The sequence below is a fragment of the Echiichthys vipera genome, assembly GCF_963691815.1.
Source record: "Echiichthys vipera genome assembly, chromosome: 1".
Lineage (NCBI taxonomy): Eukaryota > Metazoa > Chordata > Actinopteri > Perciformes > Trachinidae > Echiichthys > Echiichthys vipera.
The window spans coordinates 6,682,801-6,701,400 of NC_139826.1; the positions used below are offsets into that span (position 1 = coordinate 6,682,801).

General features: G+C 41.0%; 1 protein-coding gene across 1 annotated transcript in view; it reads right to left on the reverse strand.

Annotated features, from left to right (window-relative positions):
- Window positions 1-2,512: 2,512 nt before the first annotated feature.
- Window positions 2,513-18,600, reverse strand: part of LOC310949624 (plakophilin-3-like) — a 46,474-nt gene continuing 30,386 nt past the window's right edge. Inside the window, exons 9-13 of the mRNA XM_083917123.1 lie at window positions 16,271-16,450; window positions 15,972-16,125; window positions 14,780-14,975; window positions 13,386-13,473; window positions 2,513-5,065 (exon numbers count right to left, since the gene is read on the reverse strand). Coding sequence (XP_083773249.1) covers window positions 5,024-5,065; window positions 13,386-13,473; window positions 14,780-14,975; window positions 15,972-16,125; window positions 16,271-16,450 — 660 coding nt within the window. The 3' untranslated portion in view covers window positions 2,513-5,023. The remainder of the gene's footprint in view (window positions 5,066-13,385; window positions 13,474-14,779; window positions 14,976-15,971; window positions 16,126-16,270; window positions 16,451-18,600) is intronic.

The window sequence follows — 18,600 nt, forward strand, 5'->3', positions numbered from 1 at the left end:
ACAACCTTTTTCCTTAATTGATTCCTTTTCTATAACTGAGTGAACTGATGACCCCTAAGTGACTTATTTATGGATACTTCATGTATTCATATATACATTCATATATTAAATGCATGACAATAACAGTACAGAACAACTGATACACTGCACAATGAACCCAAATAGTGAAGGTAATCACTGCAGGAAGTTTGTGTGCAATTTGGATGATCTATATCAGATTATTTTCTGTGAATACATCAGAACCCTTAAGACAACTCTATGTATTGTGGTTTGTTTGTTTGTTTAACAATCATACAAACTTAAAGATATAATCTGTAAGATTTGTATCTAGTTAATTGTCTGCTAAGTTACTATCTATCAGTGAGTGAGTTAAAACTATGGAGATATGACCCTGCTTTGCCAAGACATATGATCTAAGTGTGTGTGGTTCCCCCACTAAAATTGAATGTGCCATACAGTTAGCTGCTTTCAAAAAGAACTCTTATGGACTACAACTCGAAAAGACTTCTTTTTCCACAAATTCCGTGTTTTCCTCTCCCTGTAACTCTGTGGTTGTTTTGTGCCACTTCTGTTTCTTTTTGCCATTACTGCTGCTGCCACCTATTGATCTAAAGTGTGAACCACAGCAGTCTACTTAGGTGGTAGTTTCTAATTACTTTTCTTTGGCATGTGAGTAAAACTTTTGTTGCATGTCATGTCTGTCTTTCCCACATTGTGCAAGTCTACAAAAAAAGATTAAAAATAATTAAAAATAGACTCTGTAAGGCATGGTTTTGTCGATTTGAGTCCTGAAAAAAATAAATTAAATGAAGTAAAATAGTCCTAAGGAGAAAACACACATTCAGGATGGATGTGATATTTTGGTCACTGATTCTATTCTATTCTATAGGTATCAGTCAAGAGCCTTAGTGCACAAAAGCAGGTTGGGGTGTTTTTGCTGGAATGTGTGACTGAGGTCAGGAATGCTCGGTCTGAGGCCGAGGTTTCTGTGGTGGTGGTGGGGGGGGGGGGGGGGGGGAGAGACACATCCACAGGCTGCTCTGTGAGCCTGTGAATAAAGTGGAAGGACCTTTGAAGCTCCTTGAGGGGAGACTGGGTCCAGTCAGGACAGATTCATGCTGGTATATCGTGCAGTGTATCCCAGCCTGCTGCTGCCGGTGGTAACACTGCAACAGTCGATAGGTTACAGATTACGTCAACATCAAACTGCCTGTTACTGCAGATGAGCTCGTCAAGAGGTCAGTGTGCCCAGGGAAGCCATCATATACTGTTGAGTAGTTTAATCTACAATAATACTTATTTCATAAACATGTTTTTTACAATCTGAAAATGTGTAACTGTCGCCATGGGCGGATTATGAGACAACGGGCCCCTGGGCACAGACATGTAAGAGGCCCCCGGCTCTATCTACAATCAAGACACCCAAAGTCAAAGGGTCTACTTTTAGCCGTTTTGCAGTTTCTGTTTCTCTTTCTAGGTTAATTTACGTCCATTTTTATTAGTTTTGTATGTCTTTGTCATTGTTTTTCATCTCTGTGATGGTTTTGCATCAATTTCCTTGAACATTTTGCATCTTTTTGTGGTGGTTTTGTTTCTCTCTGTGGCCATTTTACATCTATTTTTAATCCATTTGTCCATGTCATCGTTTTTTTGTCTATGGTGTCGTTTTGTGTCTTTGTCTGTAATTAAGCATCTCTTTGTTATTGTTTTGCATTCCTATAATCATTTTGTGTATACTTCTCTAAGTGACCATTTTGGGTTTCGATCGACAACATTTTATGAGTCGGGGCCCCTGACCTTATGGGCCCCCATGAGTAGCTAACATATAAATGTGGAGTAAAAGGTACAATGATTTCCCTTGAAGTGGAAGTTTAAAGTAGCGTAACACTGAAACACTCACAGTAAGGTATGAGGTACTTGTGCTTTACTTCAGCTAAGTTGTTGCCATGTACAAAGTTTCTGTCCCCCACTGTGGAGATTGTCCCAGTCAGCTCCCATATGAATACAATTACAGTAATTGAGCTTAAGCAGCCAATTAGTAACAGTGCTCATTTTTATTATGCTCATTATCATGTTCATAACTCCATGCACACTCAACTAAAAGCAGCAACAGTTGATTTTTTGGCTGCTCGATGAGGGCAGAACAAGCTGTAAACAACACTATCTGGGGGTAATGGTGATAGATGACAGCCTGAAGAGCGCTGAGAAAAACAACAGTGAAAAGCAAGCTGGCATGTGTGGGTTACAAAAGTGGAGTACAAGTGATACAATTGATAAGAGAAAGTAAAGGGAGATACATTAAATCAGTTGCATTGGGAAGAGAATGGATGTTAAAGTTCAGCAGTATAATGTCGACCTTTTTCGCCTTGTTCTTATATTCTCTCAGTCTGTGTTTCAGGGAGTGGGTGGTCTTTTTGTTGAAGCCCGCTCCAGCCCCCCCTAGCCCCCCCCCCCCCGTAGGTCCAGACCTTTTATTCCACAGCCAGGGCGAGCCCCTCCCTTCCTCCATCTGCTGTGAGGCTGCTGCTGGTTCGCTGTTTCCTCCGTCAGGTCTGGAGGTTACAGCACTCCCCCCACACATCCTTCCAGAGAAATCCCCTCACTGGCTCCTACCGGCCCCTCAGCAGAAATTATTGTGAGGCTTCTCCTTATCATCAAATTTCGTTTGACTATAAACTGTAGATTACATAGGACAGTATCTGATTTAGTTCTCAAATTACACAGTATTTGCTGCGATCTTTGATCCTTTTCTACTGCAAATACAGTGTTTTTCCAAGGTCATGGTTTACCTCACTGTGAGCACAAGATACTGTATTGTGAAGACATGCTAATTGCCTTGTTTGGGTTCATTTGCCCTTTGACTCCACATTTAGTTCTAGTGGTATTTGGGCACAGCTGTCCCGAGATCAAATAAGTTGATGTTTGGTGAAGGGTAGTTGATGCTCCTGTCGCAGACCGCCCTGGTGGCCCCTCATGTACTCTTTTCTGGTCTTTTACCAAGCAGAGCCTTAAATACATTCATTTCTGTGCTTAAGAGCATTCCCATTTCCAGGAAAGATACAAGTATAAAAAAAATGAAGGTAGATGAACAAATGCAACGCTTCAATAGAACAATATGAATAGAGCTGCAAAGTCACTAGCCTTCAGGCAGACCACCATGGGACCATATTTAGAAAAATGCAGTGGTGGGGCCATGAATTATACGTTTGTTAATTTAAAAGATCCTTTTGCAAATCAAGACTCCAGTTTATCATAAAATTGTTGAACTATAAAACAGAAAATACGTAATTAGTGAGTACTCACCTCAAAGTTACGCCTTGCTGAAGCTACAGATACGTGTGTGTAAGATAAGGTAGAACTAAATTAATCCCGAAGGAAATTCTTGTTCCAGATTGCTCCAAAATTGCAGTAATAATTACAGAAACAATAACAGTGTGTGTGTGTGTGTGTGTGTAATATTACTCATACAGGCAACAGGTTTTTCTCGTACCTTCGCTTCCTGGCTGATAAAAGAGTCGCTGGATAAACACATTAGATTAGATATTGTTACGTGTGTTGTGGAATATAGCTAAGTTATCTAGCTTGCTAGCGAGCAAGGAGACGTATATTTTGCAAGAAATGTAGTTCACTGAGGTCTTTCACACTAAAACAAACAACGCCAAACTGCAACTTTCTTGACTTGCTAAATTAGCTTTTTTAATTGACAAATGTCATGCGTGTAATTCATGGCACAATTCAAACACTACAGTAGTTACATATATTTTCAGAAATAGGGTCCCATGGGGGACACCTAAGGGCGTTTGCCTATTTATTGCTGATATCTAAACGTAAATGAATTCTGAAGGTGCTTCCTGTTTCTATTTTTACCTAAATACTTGACTTGATATACTCCTAACTGCTGATCTGTTCACTTTTTGAAAACGGCTACACCACAGGTGGTTCATATCTGAAAGAAAAACATGTCTGAATTTGTTTGTTAATAAGACCACTGAACAGCCATGCTAGCTACTCTGTGAAGCTGTATTTAGGTACACTGATGCTTTGAGCTAAACGCTATCATGCTGATATTCAGCAGAAAAGGTTTTTTTACTATGCTAACATTTGCTAATAAGCACTAAACACACAGCCGAGTCTGATGTTAATGTATTACTCAAATGTTACTTACCAAAGTATTAGACAAATAAAAAAAATTGACCTGATCATCAGCAAAGTCAGGAACTGGGATAATGATTTCGGCTGGAATCTGGCTATCCATTCAATAGTTGTCAAGACATTACAGTCTGGACCACATATGTGGACTGATCCCCATAGCAATTTCATTCAAAAGCAACTGGACTTGGTTATTTGTCAAGGAAGACGTTTCGTCTCTCATCCAAGAGGCTTCATCAGTTCATGTACGCAACTGACCAGGCTGGGACTGGACCAACTAACTGGTGTGAGATCCAGGTATTTAACCTTCCGATGATGGCCGATGATGTCACTGGAAGCCTTTGTGCTCCAAGTGCCAACGACCGTCGTTAGAGTGACAGTCGTTGGTGGGAAGTTATATTTTCGACTTTGTTCGCATCTAGAGATATACTGTATTTAGAATCTGCTAGCCCTGTATAAAATCATACCAGACACTATTATATGTCTCTTTCTCCAATGTTGGTGTCATATATGAGCTATTCACAACATTAGTTCAAAATAATTAGTATCAGTATCCGTGTCAAAAAAAACATATCAGTCAAACCGAATATACACACAGAGCCTCTGGTAGTTTGGGGGTTGAAGTCCACTGTATGTGTGGACACCATTGAGTTCCCGTCATCACAGGCTATCTACTGCGGGCTAAGCCAAGTTAAACACACAGCCACCTGAAAGAGGACAAACTTTAAGGCCATCGTTCCATCGGCTCACACCATTTCTCTCCTCCTGTAGGTCCATCGCAGTTATTTGAATCTGCTCATCAAAAATTGTTCCTCGTCTTTTCCTTGATCCGGAGGTTGAAAGCTCAGAATCGAATCACGCGCTGTGCTGCAGCCTAGATGGTGACATCTGTGAAGTCTCGTCTGGCAAATCCTTTCTGGAAAAGATAAAGACACAATACAAATACTGAACCATAGCGTGTGAGGGGGGAACGGCATGAGATACTTTCTTTTCTAACTTCCCATTTACATTTATTTAATGTACTTTTCACCTGCATATTTGAGTATTTAATAAGCGAAGACTCCTTTGATACTTCCTTCACCTATAATGCATTCAATAGAACAACCCAATAGTCCATTGCTTAACTTTTACACCACGTTTTCCCTCCCATTCTCTTTAGTCATCGTCACATGAATTCCTTTAAAATGTTCCCACAAATCAAACTTCAAATGTAAAGACCCTGCAACATCTGACTTACAGTACATGATTCTTGCTTAATGACTTTCAGCGTCTTGTCCTTATCTTTACTGTCCCCTTGTGTTTCCCCTTTGAATAGTGTTTTCCAGTGTGTTTCCTGCAGCACTGCCCTCCGAGGCTAGGGTAAGGTAGGTTAGGTTATGTTTAGGCATTACAGAGATAACGCTTTGGGGTTGGTGTGTTCCATATAAACCAGCGTATTCTCTTTATCTACTACTATTTCATCTTTTTGGTCTGATTTGCTACAATGCTGCATATCAGCAGTCCTTTGCCATTCATTGTTTTAGAACAAGCTAAAACTAAAATGTTGACACTATCATCATTCAGCCATCGCCAAAGTAGTTTCAACGAACATGTTTGGAAACAGTTGCTTATTTTCATATACAGCAGATACGGAGTAACATTAGAATTCATTTGGAGGAATGTTTTTGGACACGTGGCGTCTGTAAGTCCAACATTCACTCCTCTTTTAGCTCTGTCTTTGGTCTCCACCAACTCCTGAAAAAAATATCTGGCTCGTTAGCAGCTACACGCTCCACTGTCTAGCTCAACTAGATAGTTTCTAACTTCACCTGCAGTTTGGGGCTGAGCAAGTAGTTTATGATGGAATAATGAGAGCCTCTTCACTGAGAAGAGTGGTTGTGGCCCAAAAACCAAAACGATGAGCTAAAAGATGCTAAAATGCTCCGTAAGGAGAAAATCTGGGTGATAATTCTCTGTGGGTTCATCACTAAGTGAAACACCATTCCCCTTAAATATAGTCCCCTGAACCATTGTTAATGTGAAAATATTGATGAATGCAACTTTAATGAGTAATCACACCCAGGCTCCTTTTTCCACGGCCATTCAGTGGTGATTAAATGCCTCGTGCAGTGGCCCTCACCCCATCATTATGTTGTTCCTCTCTGGGTAACTCAGGAAATGTTATGTTGGCCTTTGTTTAGGATGAGGAAATATTTGGGATTCGTCCTCTGGGAACCATGAAAAGCAACAGAAAGCAGCAAACTTCTGTCCAGTAGTTTTCCAGATATTTCGCTTTGGACCAGTTTGTTAGTACTGTGACGTGTGAAGACAGCCCAGAGTGTGTAGCTTGTTTTGTGTGAACTACATGAGACTGGGTTGAAGACAGACACACAACAGGATATCTATCAAATGTAATAACTTCACTATGGCCACCCAGCAGCCAGATAAACACATTTCTTTGCTGTGTCAGGTGCAGTTCGGCGGGGGCTGATGTGTGTGTACGGGGGGAGGGTGGAGTTATACAGGAGGAACATAACAGTCCACATAGCCAAACTCTTCCTTTATTCATCCCAGAAGGCACAAAGGAGACAAACCCAAAATATCTCAGCCAGATTCTCTGCATTCCAGCTGAGAGCATTCACTCAGAAACTTAAACCCGGGCCAGACTCTGGCAGTGACGGACACAAGTAGAGTATTCAGGAGATAAAGCAGAGATCCCCCGAAGAAGGCACAGAGGAGTGTCGTCACCATGTTAGACCAAAACAAAGGAGTTTATTATACTTCTAAAATTACAGTATATTACTGTTTTTCCTCTGTATTTCCATTCACAATTACACATCCTTAACAGCAGGCAGTAGCAGAACATGTTCTCTAAAATCAGGTGGCATTCCACAGCAGATTGGTACAACATCCTTCTATAAAAGGAGCTGCTGCTCTTGTTCGTGCCCAGGCTGCTTTAATCCTGTTATAACCACTCACTTTGGATCTTTATCAACTTCAAACTGGGGAAAACCAACTTGTTCTAGTTGTATTTTAACATGTCAGATTTTTCATCCAGCGCAGTTGTTGGAAAAGCAACAATAGATTGCCACCAGGTAGCAACATTAAAGCTGCTCAAAACAGTATTTTGATATTGAGTCTGGAATAAATTACACTGGTGGTGATGAAACCAGAGCGGATTGGTGTGTGTTGTCAGTGTTGTAGCATCGTTTGGGTTATTGTTGGACAGAAACACGCAACAAAAAGAAAACTTTAAGGACCCCCTGAAATAAAATATACATTTTTAAAAATTATAAATAAATATATAGATACATATAGATACATTTTTATCTTCTGATATATAAAAAATATATATATTTTCTCACACTGAAATCTGAAAGTTCCGTTTAATCTGAACAACTATGGAAGCAAAAGCTCTAACTGCAGTTTCATCATGACTTTAGAAGCTCACTGTATCGACCTATCTACCTGCTCAGCACCAAACCACAGACAGATAATGTTGGCAACTAGCTGGTGAACACATTGGAGCATTTAGCAGCTAAAGAGCCAGATGTTTTTCTCAGGAGTGGGTGGAGACTGTCCTGACTCCGCCCGATGGATTGAGTCACATAATTAGCATTTTCTCTGCATATCCATCTGGGAACTCTCGGTTGGAGATCTTGGCTAAATCATCATCATTGGCCTGTCTATCACCGCCTATGTTTGTGATAGACAGGCCAAACCAACCAATCAGATCAATGAAGCATATGATGTACTAACAGCGTCAAGGTGAAGCTCAGAAAGTAAACAACATGTGGGTAAAGGGTATTTTCCTTTTGTGTTTAACGGGAATTTACGGATCAAAGGCCCAATTTCAGGAGCCCGGTCCATATTCAACAGAAGGATCCAGAAAAAAAAGAGTTAGTGAACGGCTTGCTCCATAGCTGCTCTTCTCATCTGGGGAAGCCTCCATGTTGTTTACACTGAACAGTCACTTCTCGTTTCGTCACACTTCGAGCCGCCTCAAAACCAAAGCTGATTGGTTCGGTCACTTGGGCAAACTTCTCCAAATTGTCTCTCTCTGTTGTACAATACCAGACTGATCTGAGAGAAAAATACAATGGAGCTCACAAGAGCAGGATGTGCTCACAAGGCTAGATGGAAACCAAAACAGAGCTAAAAGTGAATATTGGACTTACACAACTAAATGAATGATTATGTGTCTGCTGGATAAATAGTGGTAAAATAGGCCACTGTTTGCTAACACGCATATATGCTGTGCTGTGTTTTGCAAAGTGCCCCAAAAAATCGGTTAATATTGTTTTAAATCTTGTGTAACTCATTAGCAAACCAATAAAACAACAGATTATCTTCCTCAAGGATCCTGACTCCGTTGCTGTCTACGTACTGTAAAGTCAACAGATTTTGCATCATAATAAATTCTCTAGATATTTCCTAAATATAGTTTACAGGTTACTTTAGATCTGCTGTTAATGCAGTTCCGTCGTCACTGCTTTCTGGTTCCTGCTGATTGTTTTCCAATGTGTATTTTTAACACAAAATGATTGATAGGATTTAAAACTGAATGTTTAGAGTAAAGGTTCCACCACCACTGATTTCCCAATGTGTGGGATGGCAGACTGAAAACCATCCCAACGTGTGGAAGAACTTTTTGTAACTCTACAATCTAATTGCTATCAGCCGCAAAGAAAATATTTGCATTTGCAGAGCCAAATCAGATAAGACATGCCCAGAGCCAGACAACAGACTCTCAAAACAGAAAAAAAGGAGGAAAGATGAAGACCAATGGGAAGAGAGGTGCAGAGGTCAAGTGGGATCAAAAACAGATGTGTGCAGACGTAGAAAACCATCTGGTGAAGACAAAAGTTTAGAGCACAACATCAGCCAACACCCACACATTCAGCTCTCCATTTTAACCCCAGGCCTGATGTCTTCCCTCACACACGCAGCAGCGTAAAACACCATATTAATGTTTGGTTTGGGGTTTTGTGACCTAAATAGATTGTTACACGTTAAGTGGTGCAGGTTTTAATGTCCCACTGTAAACGGAACACAGTGAATCTGTGTGGGCTGATTCCGGTTGTCAATCAGTAACCAAAACATTTTACAGCACACAAACACAACATTTGTATTGATGTAGTTCAATATTTTTTAATTTAATACACTGAAATATGTGACTTATAAGGTAGATTAACCTCACCAAATTGGATGAATTCCATGAGAGTCAAAAGATGAGACTGATTCATTCTGCTCAGCGAGTCAGCAGGAGTCATGACTGGCTTTAAATAACCCCTTATTTTTTACCACGTTGTCAGTTCACTACATGATATTTTTCAACTACGGTTAACAGCTGAGTAAAATCAGTAACTTCATAGAGTTTAAGACAGTTGTGGCTAACACACCACCAAGATTTCACTTGATAAAGCTGCCTTCCTTTACCTGTATAATTTAGAGAGTTTACTGAGCCAAAGTGTAGTTTTTAGGTATTTTTTTTTAATTGCTTTGCAGGTACCAAAAATGTTACATGCTGTTAAAGTTTCAGTGAAACAAAGTCAAAGCATTTACACCAAGTCCATATTTGTATTAAAATTTACCTCACGTTTTGTCACACTGACTCCTAAACTGTTGTCTGCCTTTCAAGTTTTTAGAACAGGTTTGAATAAAAAATGTTATCATTAACATTCATTTAACATTTAATAATCTAATATATAAATAAAATAATATAAATTTGATGATATGATAGTCATTATATGATATATATATATATATATATATATATATATATATATATACTATATATATATATATATACTATATATATATATATATATATATATATATATATATATATATATATATATATATATATATCCATCCATCCATCTTCAGCCGCTTGTCCCGTTGGCTGGAGCAGATCCCAGCTGACATCGGGCTTGAGGCGGGGTACACCCTGGACAGGACGGCAGTCTATTACAGGACACATAGAGACAAACAGAGACAGACAACCATTCACACTCACATTCACACCCACGGACAATTTAGAGACATCAATGAACCTAACACCTGCACGTCCTTGGACTGTGGGAGGAAGCTGGAGAACCCGGAGAAAATCCACGCAGACACAGGGAGAACATGCAAACTCCACACAGAAGGACCCCAGCCGGGATTCGAACCCAGGAACCCTCTTGCTGTGAGGCGACAGTGCTATATGTATACAGTATATACAGAAGTGTAATCAGTTTGTTGAACAATAAGTAATTAAGTTTATAAGGTAGTGAGAGTGAGAGTGTAATGAAAATGTGTCAAGTGATGAGTGTTGAGCTCAAATTTTCCTGGCAATGGACATACAATCTGTGGGCTGTGAAAAGATGTTGTTTTCTCATCTTGGTGCTCTCGACCACTCATGAACAGTTCTCTTAGCTCAGAGAAGAGCAAAATAAGCCAACATGGGTCAATCCTGGAAACCTGGGTACTAACAAAACAAGAACAAATCGTGGATATGAACAAAAATAAGAGAACACTTGTTTGTGTATCTCTTTTTGCATGAGGCCCAATATATATTAATAGCAAATGATATGAAAGAAGATATTGATAAAACATGACTGAGCAGAACACGGTGAATCACAAACACCATGAACAGGACCACTAATTGGAGCAAAATGGTTGAATGTCCTGAAAGCCTGTCTAACAATCCTGTGGGTCAACTATTTTCAAAGACGACTTTTGTGATCTGGTTTCTGAGCCGTAACTAAAGTTTACCCAGAGCCTCTCACAATGAGGTGGCTGTCAAGTCACAGGGCAGTGACAGAACCGTAGAGATCACTGACACCAATTAGTGATGTTCTGGCTGCCTCTGACTGTCAGGACCAAAGCCAAACCCCTTTACTGTAATCTATCTTTCTTATGATGGATGTACTTAAGAATGTGGCCCTTTGCTCAAAACACTGTCGGAGAGAAGAGCCCAGTCAAATCACTGGTGCAAGGAACCAGAAGCACTGAGAGAAATAACAGCCCTCACAGCTGCTGCCGCACAGAAACTCTTCAGATGTTGCAGATTAAACAAACTCTGGTGCACCAAGTTAACTCTAGTGTGCTTCGTTCCTGTGGTTGCTCCGCTGTCAGCCAGAGATGAAACACTTACTTACAGCACACAAAAATGTGTGTACGTGTAGGTGCTCTATCTATGGAGCCCTATCTTCAAATGCAAGTTGACATCTAATTTTAAAATGTCAAGTTAAAATGTGTCAATCTTCTGCTTTCGACCGTAGACTGTATATCACTTCCTCCCACTGTACAAAAGCAAAGCTAAAATATCCCGAACCTGGTACCAGCGGGTTTTAATTTTGCAACCAGAGTCTGTGCAGTAGTGAGTCGCTCACGGCTGGCAATCATGAAGTTTCACCCCGTTTTTATGTTCGGTTAATTCATGACTCTAAATTGCCCAAAGGTGTGAGTGTGAATAGTTGTGTGTCTCTGCCCTGTGATAGACTGACATCCTGTCCAGGGTGTACTCCGCCTCACGCCCGATGTCAGCACCACCTTTTGCCAAGCAAACGTCCAATCAGTGTTGGTTTTGAGGCGGGTTTAAGTGTGAGAAGCAACTGTTCAGTGTAAACAACATTGTGATGAGATGAGCAGCTACCGAGCAAGTTTTATCAGAATTAGAGAGTATTCTTTATCTGAAAGAAGAGCAAGAATCGGAACTGGAGGCTTTTATGGTCCGGGCTCCTGAAATTGTGCCTTTTATTCGTAAATTCATGTTACACAAACAGAAAATATCCTTTACAACATGTTGTTTACTTTCTGAGCTTTGCCCGACACCCTGTTAGTATGTCATACGCTTCGTTGATCGGATTGGTTGGTATGGCCTGTATGTTGGTGATAGAGAGATGGTTTATCCAGTCAGCAACCAGTGTTTTCACCCCTTCCCAAAGGAACTCCAAACAAGATATCCCAGATGGATATGCAGAGCCAATGCAAAGCATGCGAATCAATCCATCTGGCGGAGTCAGGTTATTGTAAAGCTGATGAAGCCTCATTTACCCATCACTAGCTACCACCAAACATTCTGTGGTGTGGTGAAGTCAAGCATGTTACATGATTAACATGATAGGAACTGAATAAAGTAGGAAAAAGTAGACTATATCAAATTAAGTACTCTATTGTTATCGGTATCACTGTAAGGGTACTGGAACTGGTGTTGGTACTGATATTCTAGTTTTTAGATGATACCCAGCCCTAGTGGAGACCAAAAGAGCTAAAAAGAGAATGAAATGTGCTTTATTCCATTTTTGCTGGTTTTATTGTTTTGATTGGTTTTTACTGCTGAATGAACCATACTTGGCCTTTTTATTTTAATGTGTGAATTATTGTAAGGTAGCAGCTATTCTAGCTGGTGGAGATGAAAACTGTGATGCAGTGATGCTGAAACCAAGAAAGGTTTTCCAGTGGGCACAATAAAGTATATCTTATCATATCATTGATAAAACCCATATTTATACCCAAACCCACCACAGGTGTCCCCAGACTTGCACTTGTGTTACAGCTCTTTAGACAAGACCTGAGTTCACATAGAAGTGTAGCTTGCCCCAGTTAGCCTACGGAGAAGCTGGACAAGCATTCAGTTTGAGTAAATTAGAGTTCTGGTTGGCGCAATGTAAAGGCAAGGACATGCACAAGGCTGGACTAAGGTTGCCGCAGCAACAGCCCATTTACCCTATTTGGCGGAGCGGCCCCTTTGGAGGAAAAAAAAGTTTTATTTTTGCTGTTGAGCAGTGGCAGATCTACTGGAGTCAGAGTCATTCAAGTTCAACATACAATAGCCCTCAGTTTAAAAGGCACTAAAAGCCCCTGCTCCAAGCCCCAAAGAAAAAGGCACATACTGTAAGTCAGGGATGCAGCGACAGTTCATTCAAAGCTTAGTACGTGAGTGTTTGCACTTTCACCACATTTTCAAACTGAAGCTCACAGACGAATTGGTTTTGAGTTTTATCAGCATTACTGGATAAACACTGGATATCTATCTTGTTGAACTCAAGAGGAAGGAAAAGGGAGAAATTATGGAGAAAAAGAATAAAATAATTGACTCATGAATCGACAATAAAAAGATAGTTGCGGCCCTCATTTTCTGTTTTCAAGTTCCTGTTGTTCCTGTCTAGCCACGTGCCTCTCTCTTATTATAGGTGACACATTTGTAGCTATGTATGCAATATTTGGATGATTTTTTATAATGTCCGTGCATCAGCAGTGTGTCTCACCAGTTTGTAGTCTTTGTGCAGTTTGTTGTACTGGAACATGTTGCAGAGGACAGTTGAGGCTGCTCTGGCAGCTTTCAGACTCCCAGAGCTAAACCAAGACACAGGGTCAGACAGTTAGAAACAAGGAGGAAATACCAGAGCATAAACAGAAGGGAAGTGAACACTCTAAATTGACCTGCAAATTAGCAAAAGGTTATTTTTTGGTGGTCAACGGCCAGAGGGGAGGACAGTAACTGTTCCAAAATATGTAAAGTCATTGACAGAAAACAGAGGCTGAAAGATTGTAGGACCGAAAATAAATAAACTAATTACTAATGGTGGCCATTAAGTGAACTGCAGTTGGAATCCTGTTCCTTACGCGCGCATGCTTGCACTCCTTAGGTGCAAGCTAGTATCAGCCAAAATAGTGAGATTGAACATGAATGACTGCTGTCATGTTGAAAGAATCTTGTGAAATTCATTACAATCACATTTAGAATAACGTTAGCTTGATGTTTAAAAATGACTCCATCCACCAACGCCACAAAGCAACTGATGACAGATTCATGCTGCATAGCCGAGCCACAGCCAGCTATCCAATCTTGGCTTAGGTCCTGGTAAGCTAAGGTTAGCCAGCTAGATGTAATTTAGCTACGCAGCTTTGTAACATTAGCTGATGAAAGTCATTTGCAAACAGCAAGCTAGTCAGATCAGCCCCGGGAATTACTGAGTTTACGTTATCCACTCAAGGGAGTATTTTGCTATGTCTGCTAGCTTGCAATTCATACAATACCCTCAGCCATGGTAAACCCCAGGGAAGCATACCTATGTTCCCCGCTTTGTATGGGACCAAGAAAAAAAGGTCTGATGTTCTCCGCTGTTCACAGAAAGGGTCCTATGTTCCCCGAGCCCCGGACCCGGGGAACATAGGACCCGGGGGACATAGGGATGACCCGAACCCCAGCCCCTGGGGTCTGATCACAGACCGCCCAGAGTTCGACTCCCCACTGGATCTGACAGAAACAGAGCATGTGTGGACTCCACTTGTGGTGGGTGCCGCTCATGTTAGCGGACTTTAATTTTTAAGCTCACATTAGCTAATGTTGCCCACTGTTGAGTGTAGCGGAGCTGTAGAGAGGCAAGGGACTCTAGAGTGTGCAAAATATCACATATTTTCGATTTTCCTGGAAAATTTGTTCCCAAGTCCTTTACATAGAAGACAGTCCACAGGCTATTATGGGCAACCGAAAAAGTCGGGGAAGGTCTCATTTTTTAAGTTATGTTATAACCTGTTCTCCCATTGTTAATGAAAAAGGATTAATACATGTAAAAAGTTACACACAGAGCCTTTATGGTGACTGAATAACTTTTACTCTTACTTTTACTGTTCTTACTGTACCACAGATCCATCCTACCTGTTATCATGGGATGTCTTGATGCCCACCAGTTTGGGCAGGCCACTGAAGTATGAGATGTCACGGGCTGCCAAAGAACTGCAGGTGACCAAGTGATTGAGGGCTCCACAGATATTGACCACCACCTCGCTGGAGGGCGATTTCTGCAGGCCGTCACTAGGCAGCTTAGACACCAGAACGTTCACCATGTTCTTAGCTGCAAGGACAAGAGAAAAGGGAGGTTGTCTTACTGGACTGTTTAATGCTCTGACTTTTAAAAGGTCCAACTCTGCCGGCTTGTTGTTTCAGGACTTATTTATATGGAATTCCTTTAGAAGAGCATATAAGTGTCCATAAAGCATTAGCAATCAAATACAGCCTCCGTCCTTTTATAACATTCAACATTTGGGAAGACCCATTATGGTATTACGTTTCTATTCCACTTGGGAAGTGGAAGATTATAGCCTTACTAACTTTAGCACTGATTCAAACTTGAGCAGGGGTTTTCAAAGTGTGAGACCGTGGGCCTCTCCTCAGACAAAGCTTGGAAAAAGCCCCCACCCCACCCCCTCTTATTTTCACTCAATTACTGAATACCTTTGGGATCATGATAAAACTCAACAATTGAGACAAGACCGCCTAATATTTTGTTTGACATAACTTCAGACTTCACCAAATACATAAATAAGAGTTAATTATAACTAATTACTAGTTCCCGACTCTGGGAAAGAGGGAAACACATTCCTCAACTACTGGAGGCTATCTCTGAACTATGTCTTTAACCAAACCCCACGGCTATTCAATGTGATCTTCTTTTAAAGACTATTGTAATAATAACTAATGTTATATAGTTTCACTTTCATTTACTGAGCCTTCCCTGAAACTGTTTGGAGCCCCCTGGGGTTGGTCTGCGTCTCACTCTGAAAACCCCTGCACTGGACTGGTACTTATCCTTCATGTTATTATGACAACTACACACACACTCAGCTGTGTTGCTGTATATTGGTTCCACATGACACAAAGGAGGGGCCTTACTAGCATTAGCTGTCTCTCTTTCATGGGACCAGACCATAGACTGTGTAAAATACGCTCTAGTCTGCGTCATACCCTGCCTCCTGCATGTTCTGCCCAGGTACCACCCTCCTAACCAAAACCAGAGTATTTCCAGTAAGTAAGAACGCATCTAACGGATCTCCGGTAGTTTGCATCTTACAAATGTGGTCTTTGTTGCGGGAGTGTCTGGCCAAATTTCTCAGCAGGCCGGTCAGAGGCCGCAGCTCCATGTCACTGTTGGTGTCTAACAGATCCAGCAGGATGGGCAGCATCCGCTCCTGTTCAATCACCACACCACTCAGCACTGATGACCACTGGCACAGAAGAACAAAGATCACATGAAAAAACTGAAAAAAGCCAAAGCAACCAAAAATCATAGATAATAATAATATATCCAAATTATTCTGGAATATGAATAAACGTGCATAGTTGATTTTTATATGGTGTGTGAGATCCTACCCTGGCTTCTCCTGCAGTGATATTTTGCAGGGCTCCTATGGCAGCCTCGCGGCTTGTGGAGCTGCAGTCACTGTTCTGCAGGACAAGCTTGTACACTCCCACCACGTTAGGGTGCCACAGCCACTCAGCACCCTTCGGTTGACGGGACACCTCCGACAGTATGAACAGATCCTGGTTACGCTGTCGTGGAGATGAAAAGAAATATACATTTTTAATTTATTGTATAGTTACATACAGTATGTTCCGTTGTAGCTACACAGCTGTAAGTATATTTAGTTAGATTTTACTTATATCGGTTTTTCCCTTGTATTAGCTCCTAATTAGCTGTAGCTAGCTTAAGCTAATATTAGCTTGATCAGCCAGCTGAAAAACCTGTCTCTGGCTGACTCATTTAATGTTGTAATGTTGTTTACTGTAACTGACTCCTTTTAGAAATGAAAATCTATTCTTCAAAAAAGGTCTTAAAGTTAAATCAGACAGAACCATTTCCAGCACGCAGACCAGAAGAGTCTACATTTTCCCATCAAAGTTTTACAGTCAATGGTACATAGCCTGTTAAAATGAAGCACAGGAAGACATTTACTTTCGCTTCAAATATGAACTTGATGGCTATGCTCATGGTATGTGACATGCTAAAGGACCGATGCTAAAGCTACATCATGTCTCAGGCAAAAAGTCAGTTTCCTCCAGTTGCTGACTCGTGTAGATGACATAGAAACAAAGAAAGAGCATTGTTTTGGTATTGAAGTGTAAAGCTAGCTAGTCTTATACGTGTATCTTAGCCCTGTTTGGCTACTTAGCTTACATACTTGGAGAGGGGTCACCCCTATGTTCCCCGGGTCCCCTTTTCCCCCAAAAGGGTCTTATGTTCCCCGGTCGCATAAGCCTCTGCCTCCGCTGATTTAATTCAGCATTTTGTTAGGGTTAGGGGTTACGGTTAGGGAGTAGTGTTAGGGTCTACATAGACCTATTTGCGGGGGAATGATTGTGATTGTGGGAAAAATAACAGATCGGGAAACATGGGACCCTTTCTGTGAAAAGCGGGGAACATAGGACCCTGGGAACAAAGGAACGCTCCCCTTGGAGAAATAGGAACGAGGTTAGACGTATGCTTTATTGTCCACATTTTTAAAATGTATGTTTCACAGAACATTAGCAGATTAACCGACTAACCCACTGTTTAATTCATTCACTTTTGGCTCAGTGTTTTTGGTTATGGAAAGGCTTAAATATATCCTCCATACTTAAATGCAGAGTATCACTCTTAGTACAGACCCTTGTACATTGTCATTCAGTAGGTGAGGAAATACAAAGCTTGACAGGCCTGCAGCGCCTGTTACCGTTGCTAAGCTCACTGCTCTGAGGAGGTGTGTAACAGTCAATCTGGTTATTGGTTGTCATGGACCAAATGCAGGTCAAGGGAAAAATTCCAAAAACAACAATCTTGTCTTCAGAGACTCTGAATTAATAAACCTGGTTTCTCAACAGTCTAGCCAGGAGTTGTCAAGATCTGTCTCTATAGTGTAGTGCCAGATGAACAAACAGAGGGACACTATCCCCAGGCCTCACTAAAGCAGGATATAAATCCTCCCTGTTCACCCTCCACATGATCTGCCAAATGATCTGCACTAAGCAAGGGCATAGCACATGGAAAAGACCCTAATATATTTAAACGAGTCCTTTTATCCTCACTTTACTATGGAACATACATGTAACAGTAGGCCTGATGTTTACTCTCCATCAGCCTCCACTGCTTGCTATTGAAATTAGTAATGTGATCTACTGGTTGTTTGTTATATTGGAAACTGATCCTCCCTGTGGACCCAAGTCCACTTCTAGGGTTTCTATCTGTGGGGCCACTTATTAACTGGCTATTACTGAGATACCTGAGAGAACGCTGACCTAAAGCTTAACTTTTTGAGGCTCTATATCTTTAAAATCACTTGTACAAAAATGACTCAAGCACATATCAATATCTGATAATGGCGGTGCATCTGACAAGCAGAACTTGAGATGGGGTGAGATGCATGCAGATTAACAGAGTGGTCTGAAGTTGATCTGGTGACGTCATTTTTACAAGACAGGCAGTTAGATGACCTGGATATAATAGAGGCTCCCAGTGGCAAAATGAGTATGTTTTCGAGCCAGAGGAGGATAAATAAAGGGTTGGATAGTGTTTATGTTGTCTGTAAGACTCCAGAAGAGAATGGGAGGGGTATATAATCAGCAGAAAATGGTCGAGCAGCCGTAAATATAGTTGCATGTATATGTTTTCAATCCTTCATTAAACAGTGTATGTGGATTTTGTTGCCAAAGGAGCATTCAGATGA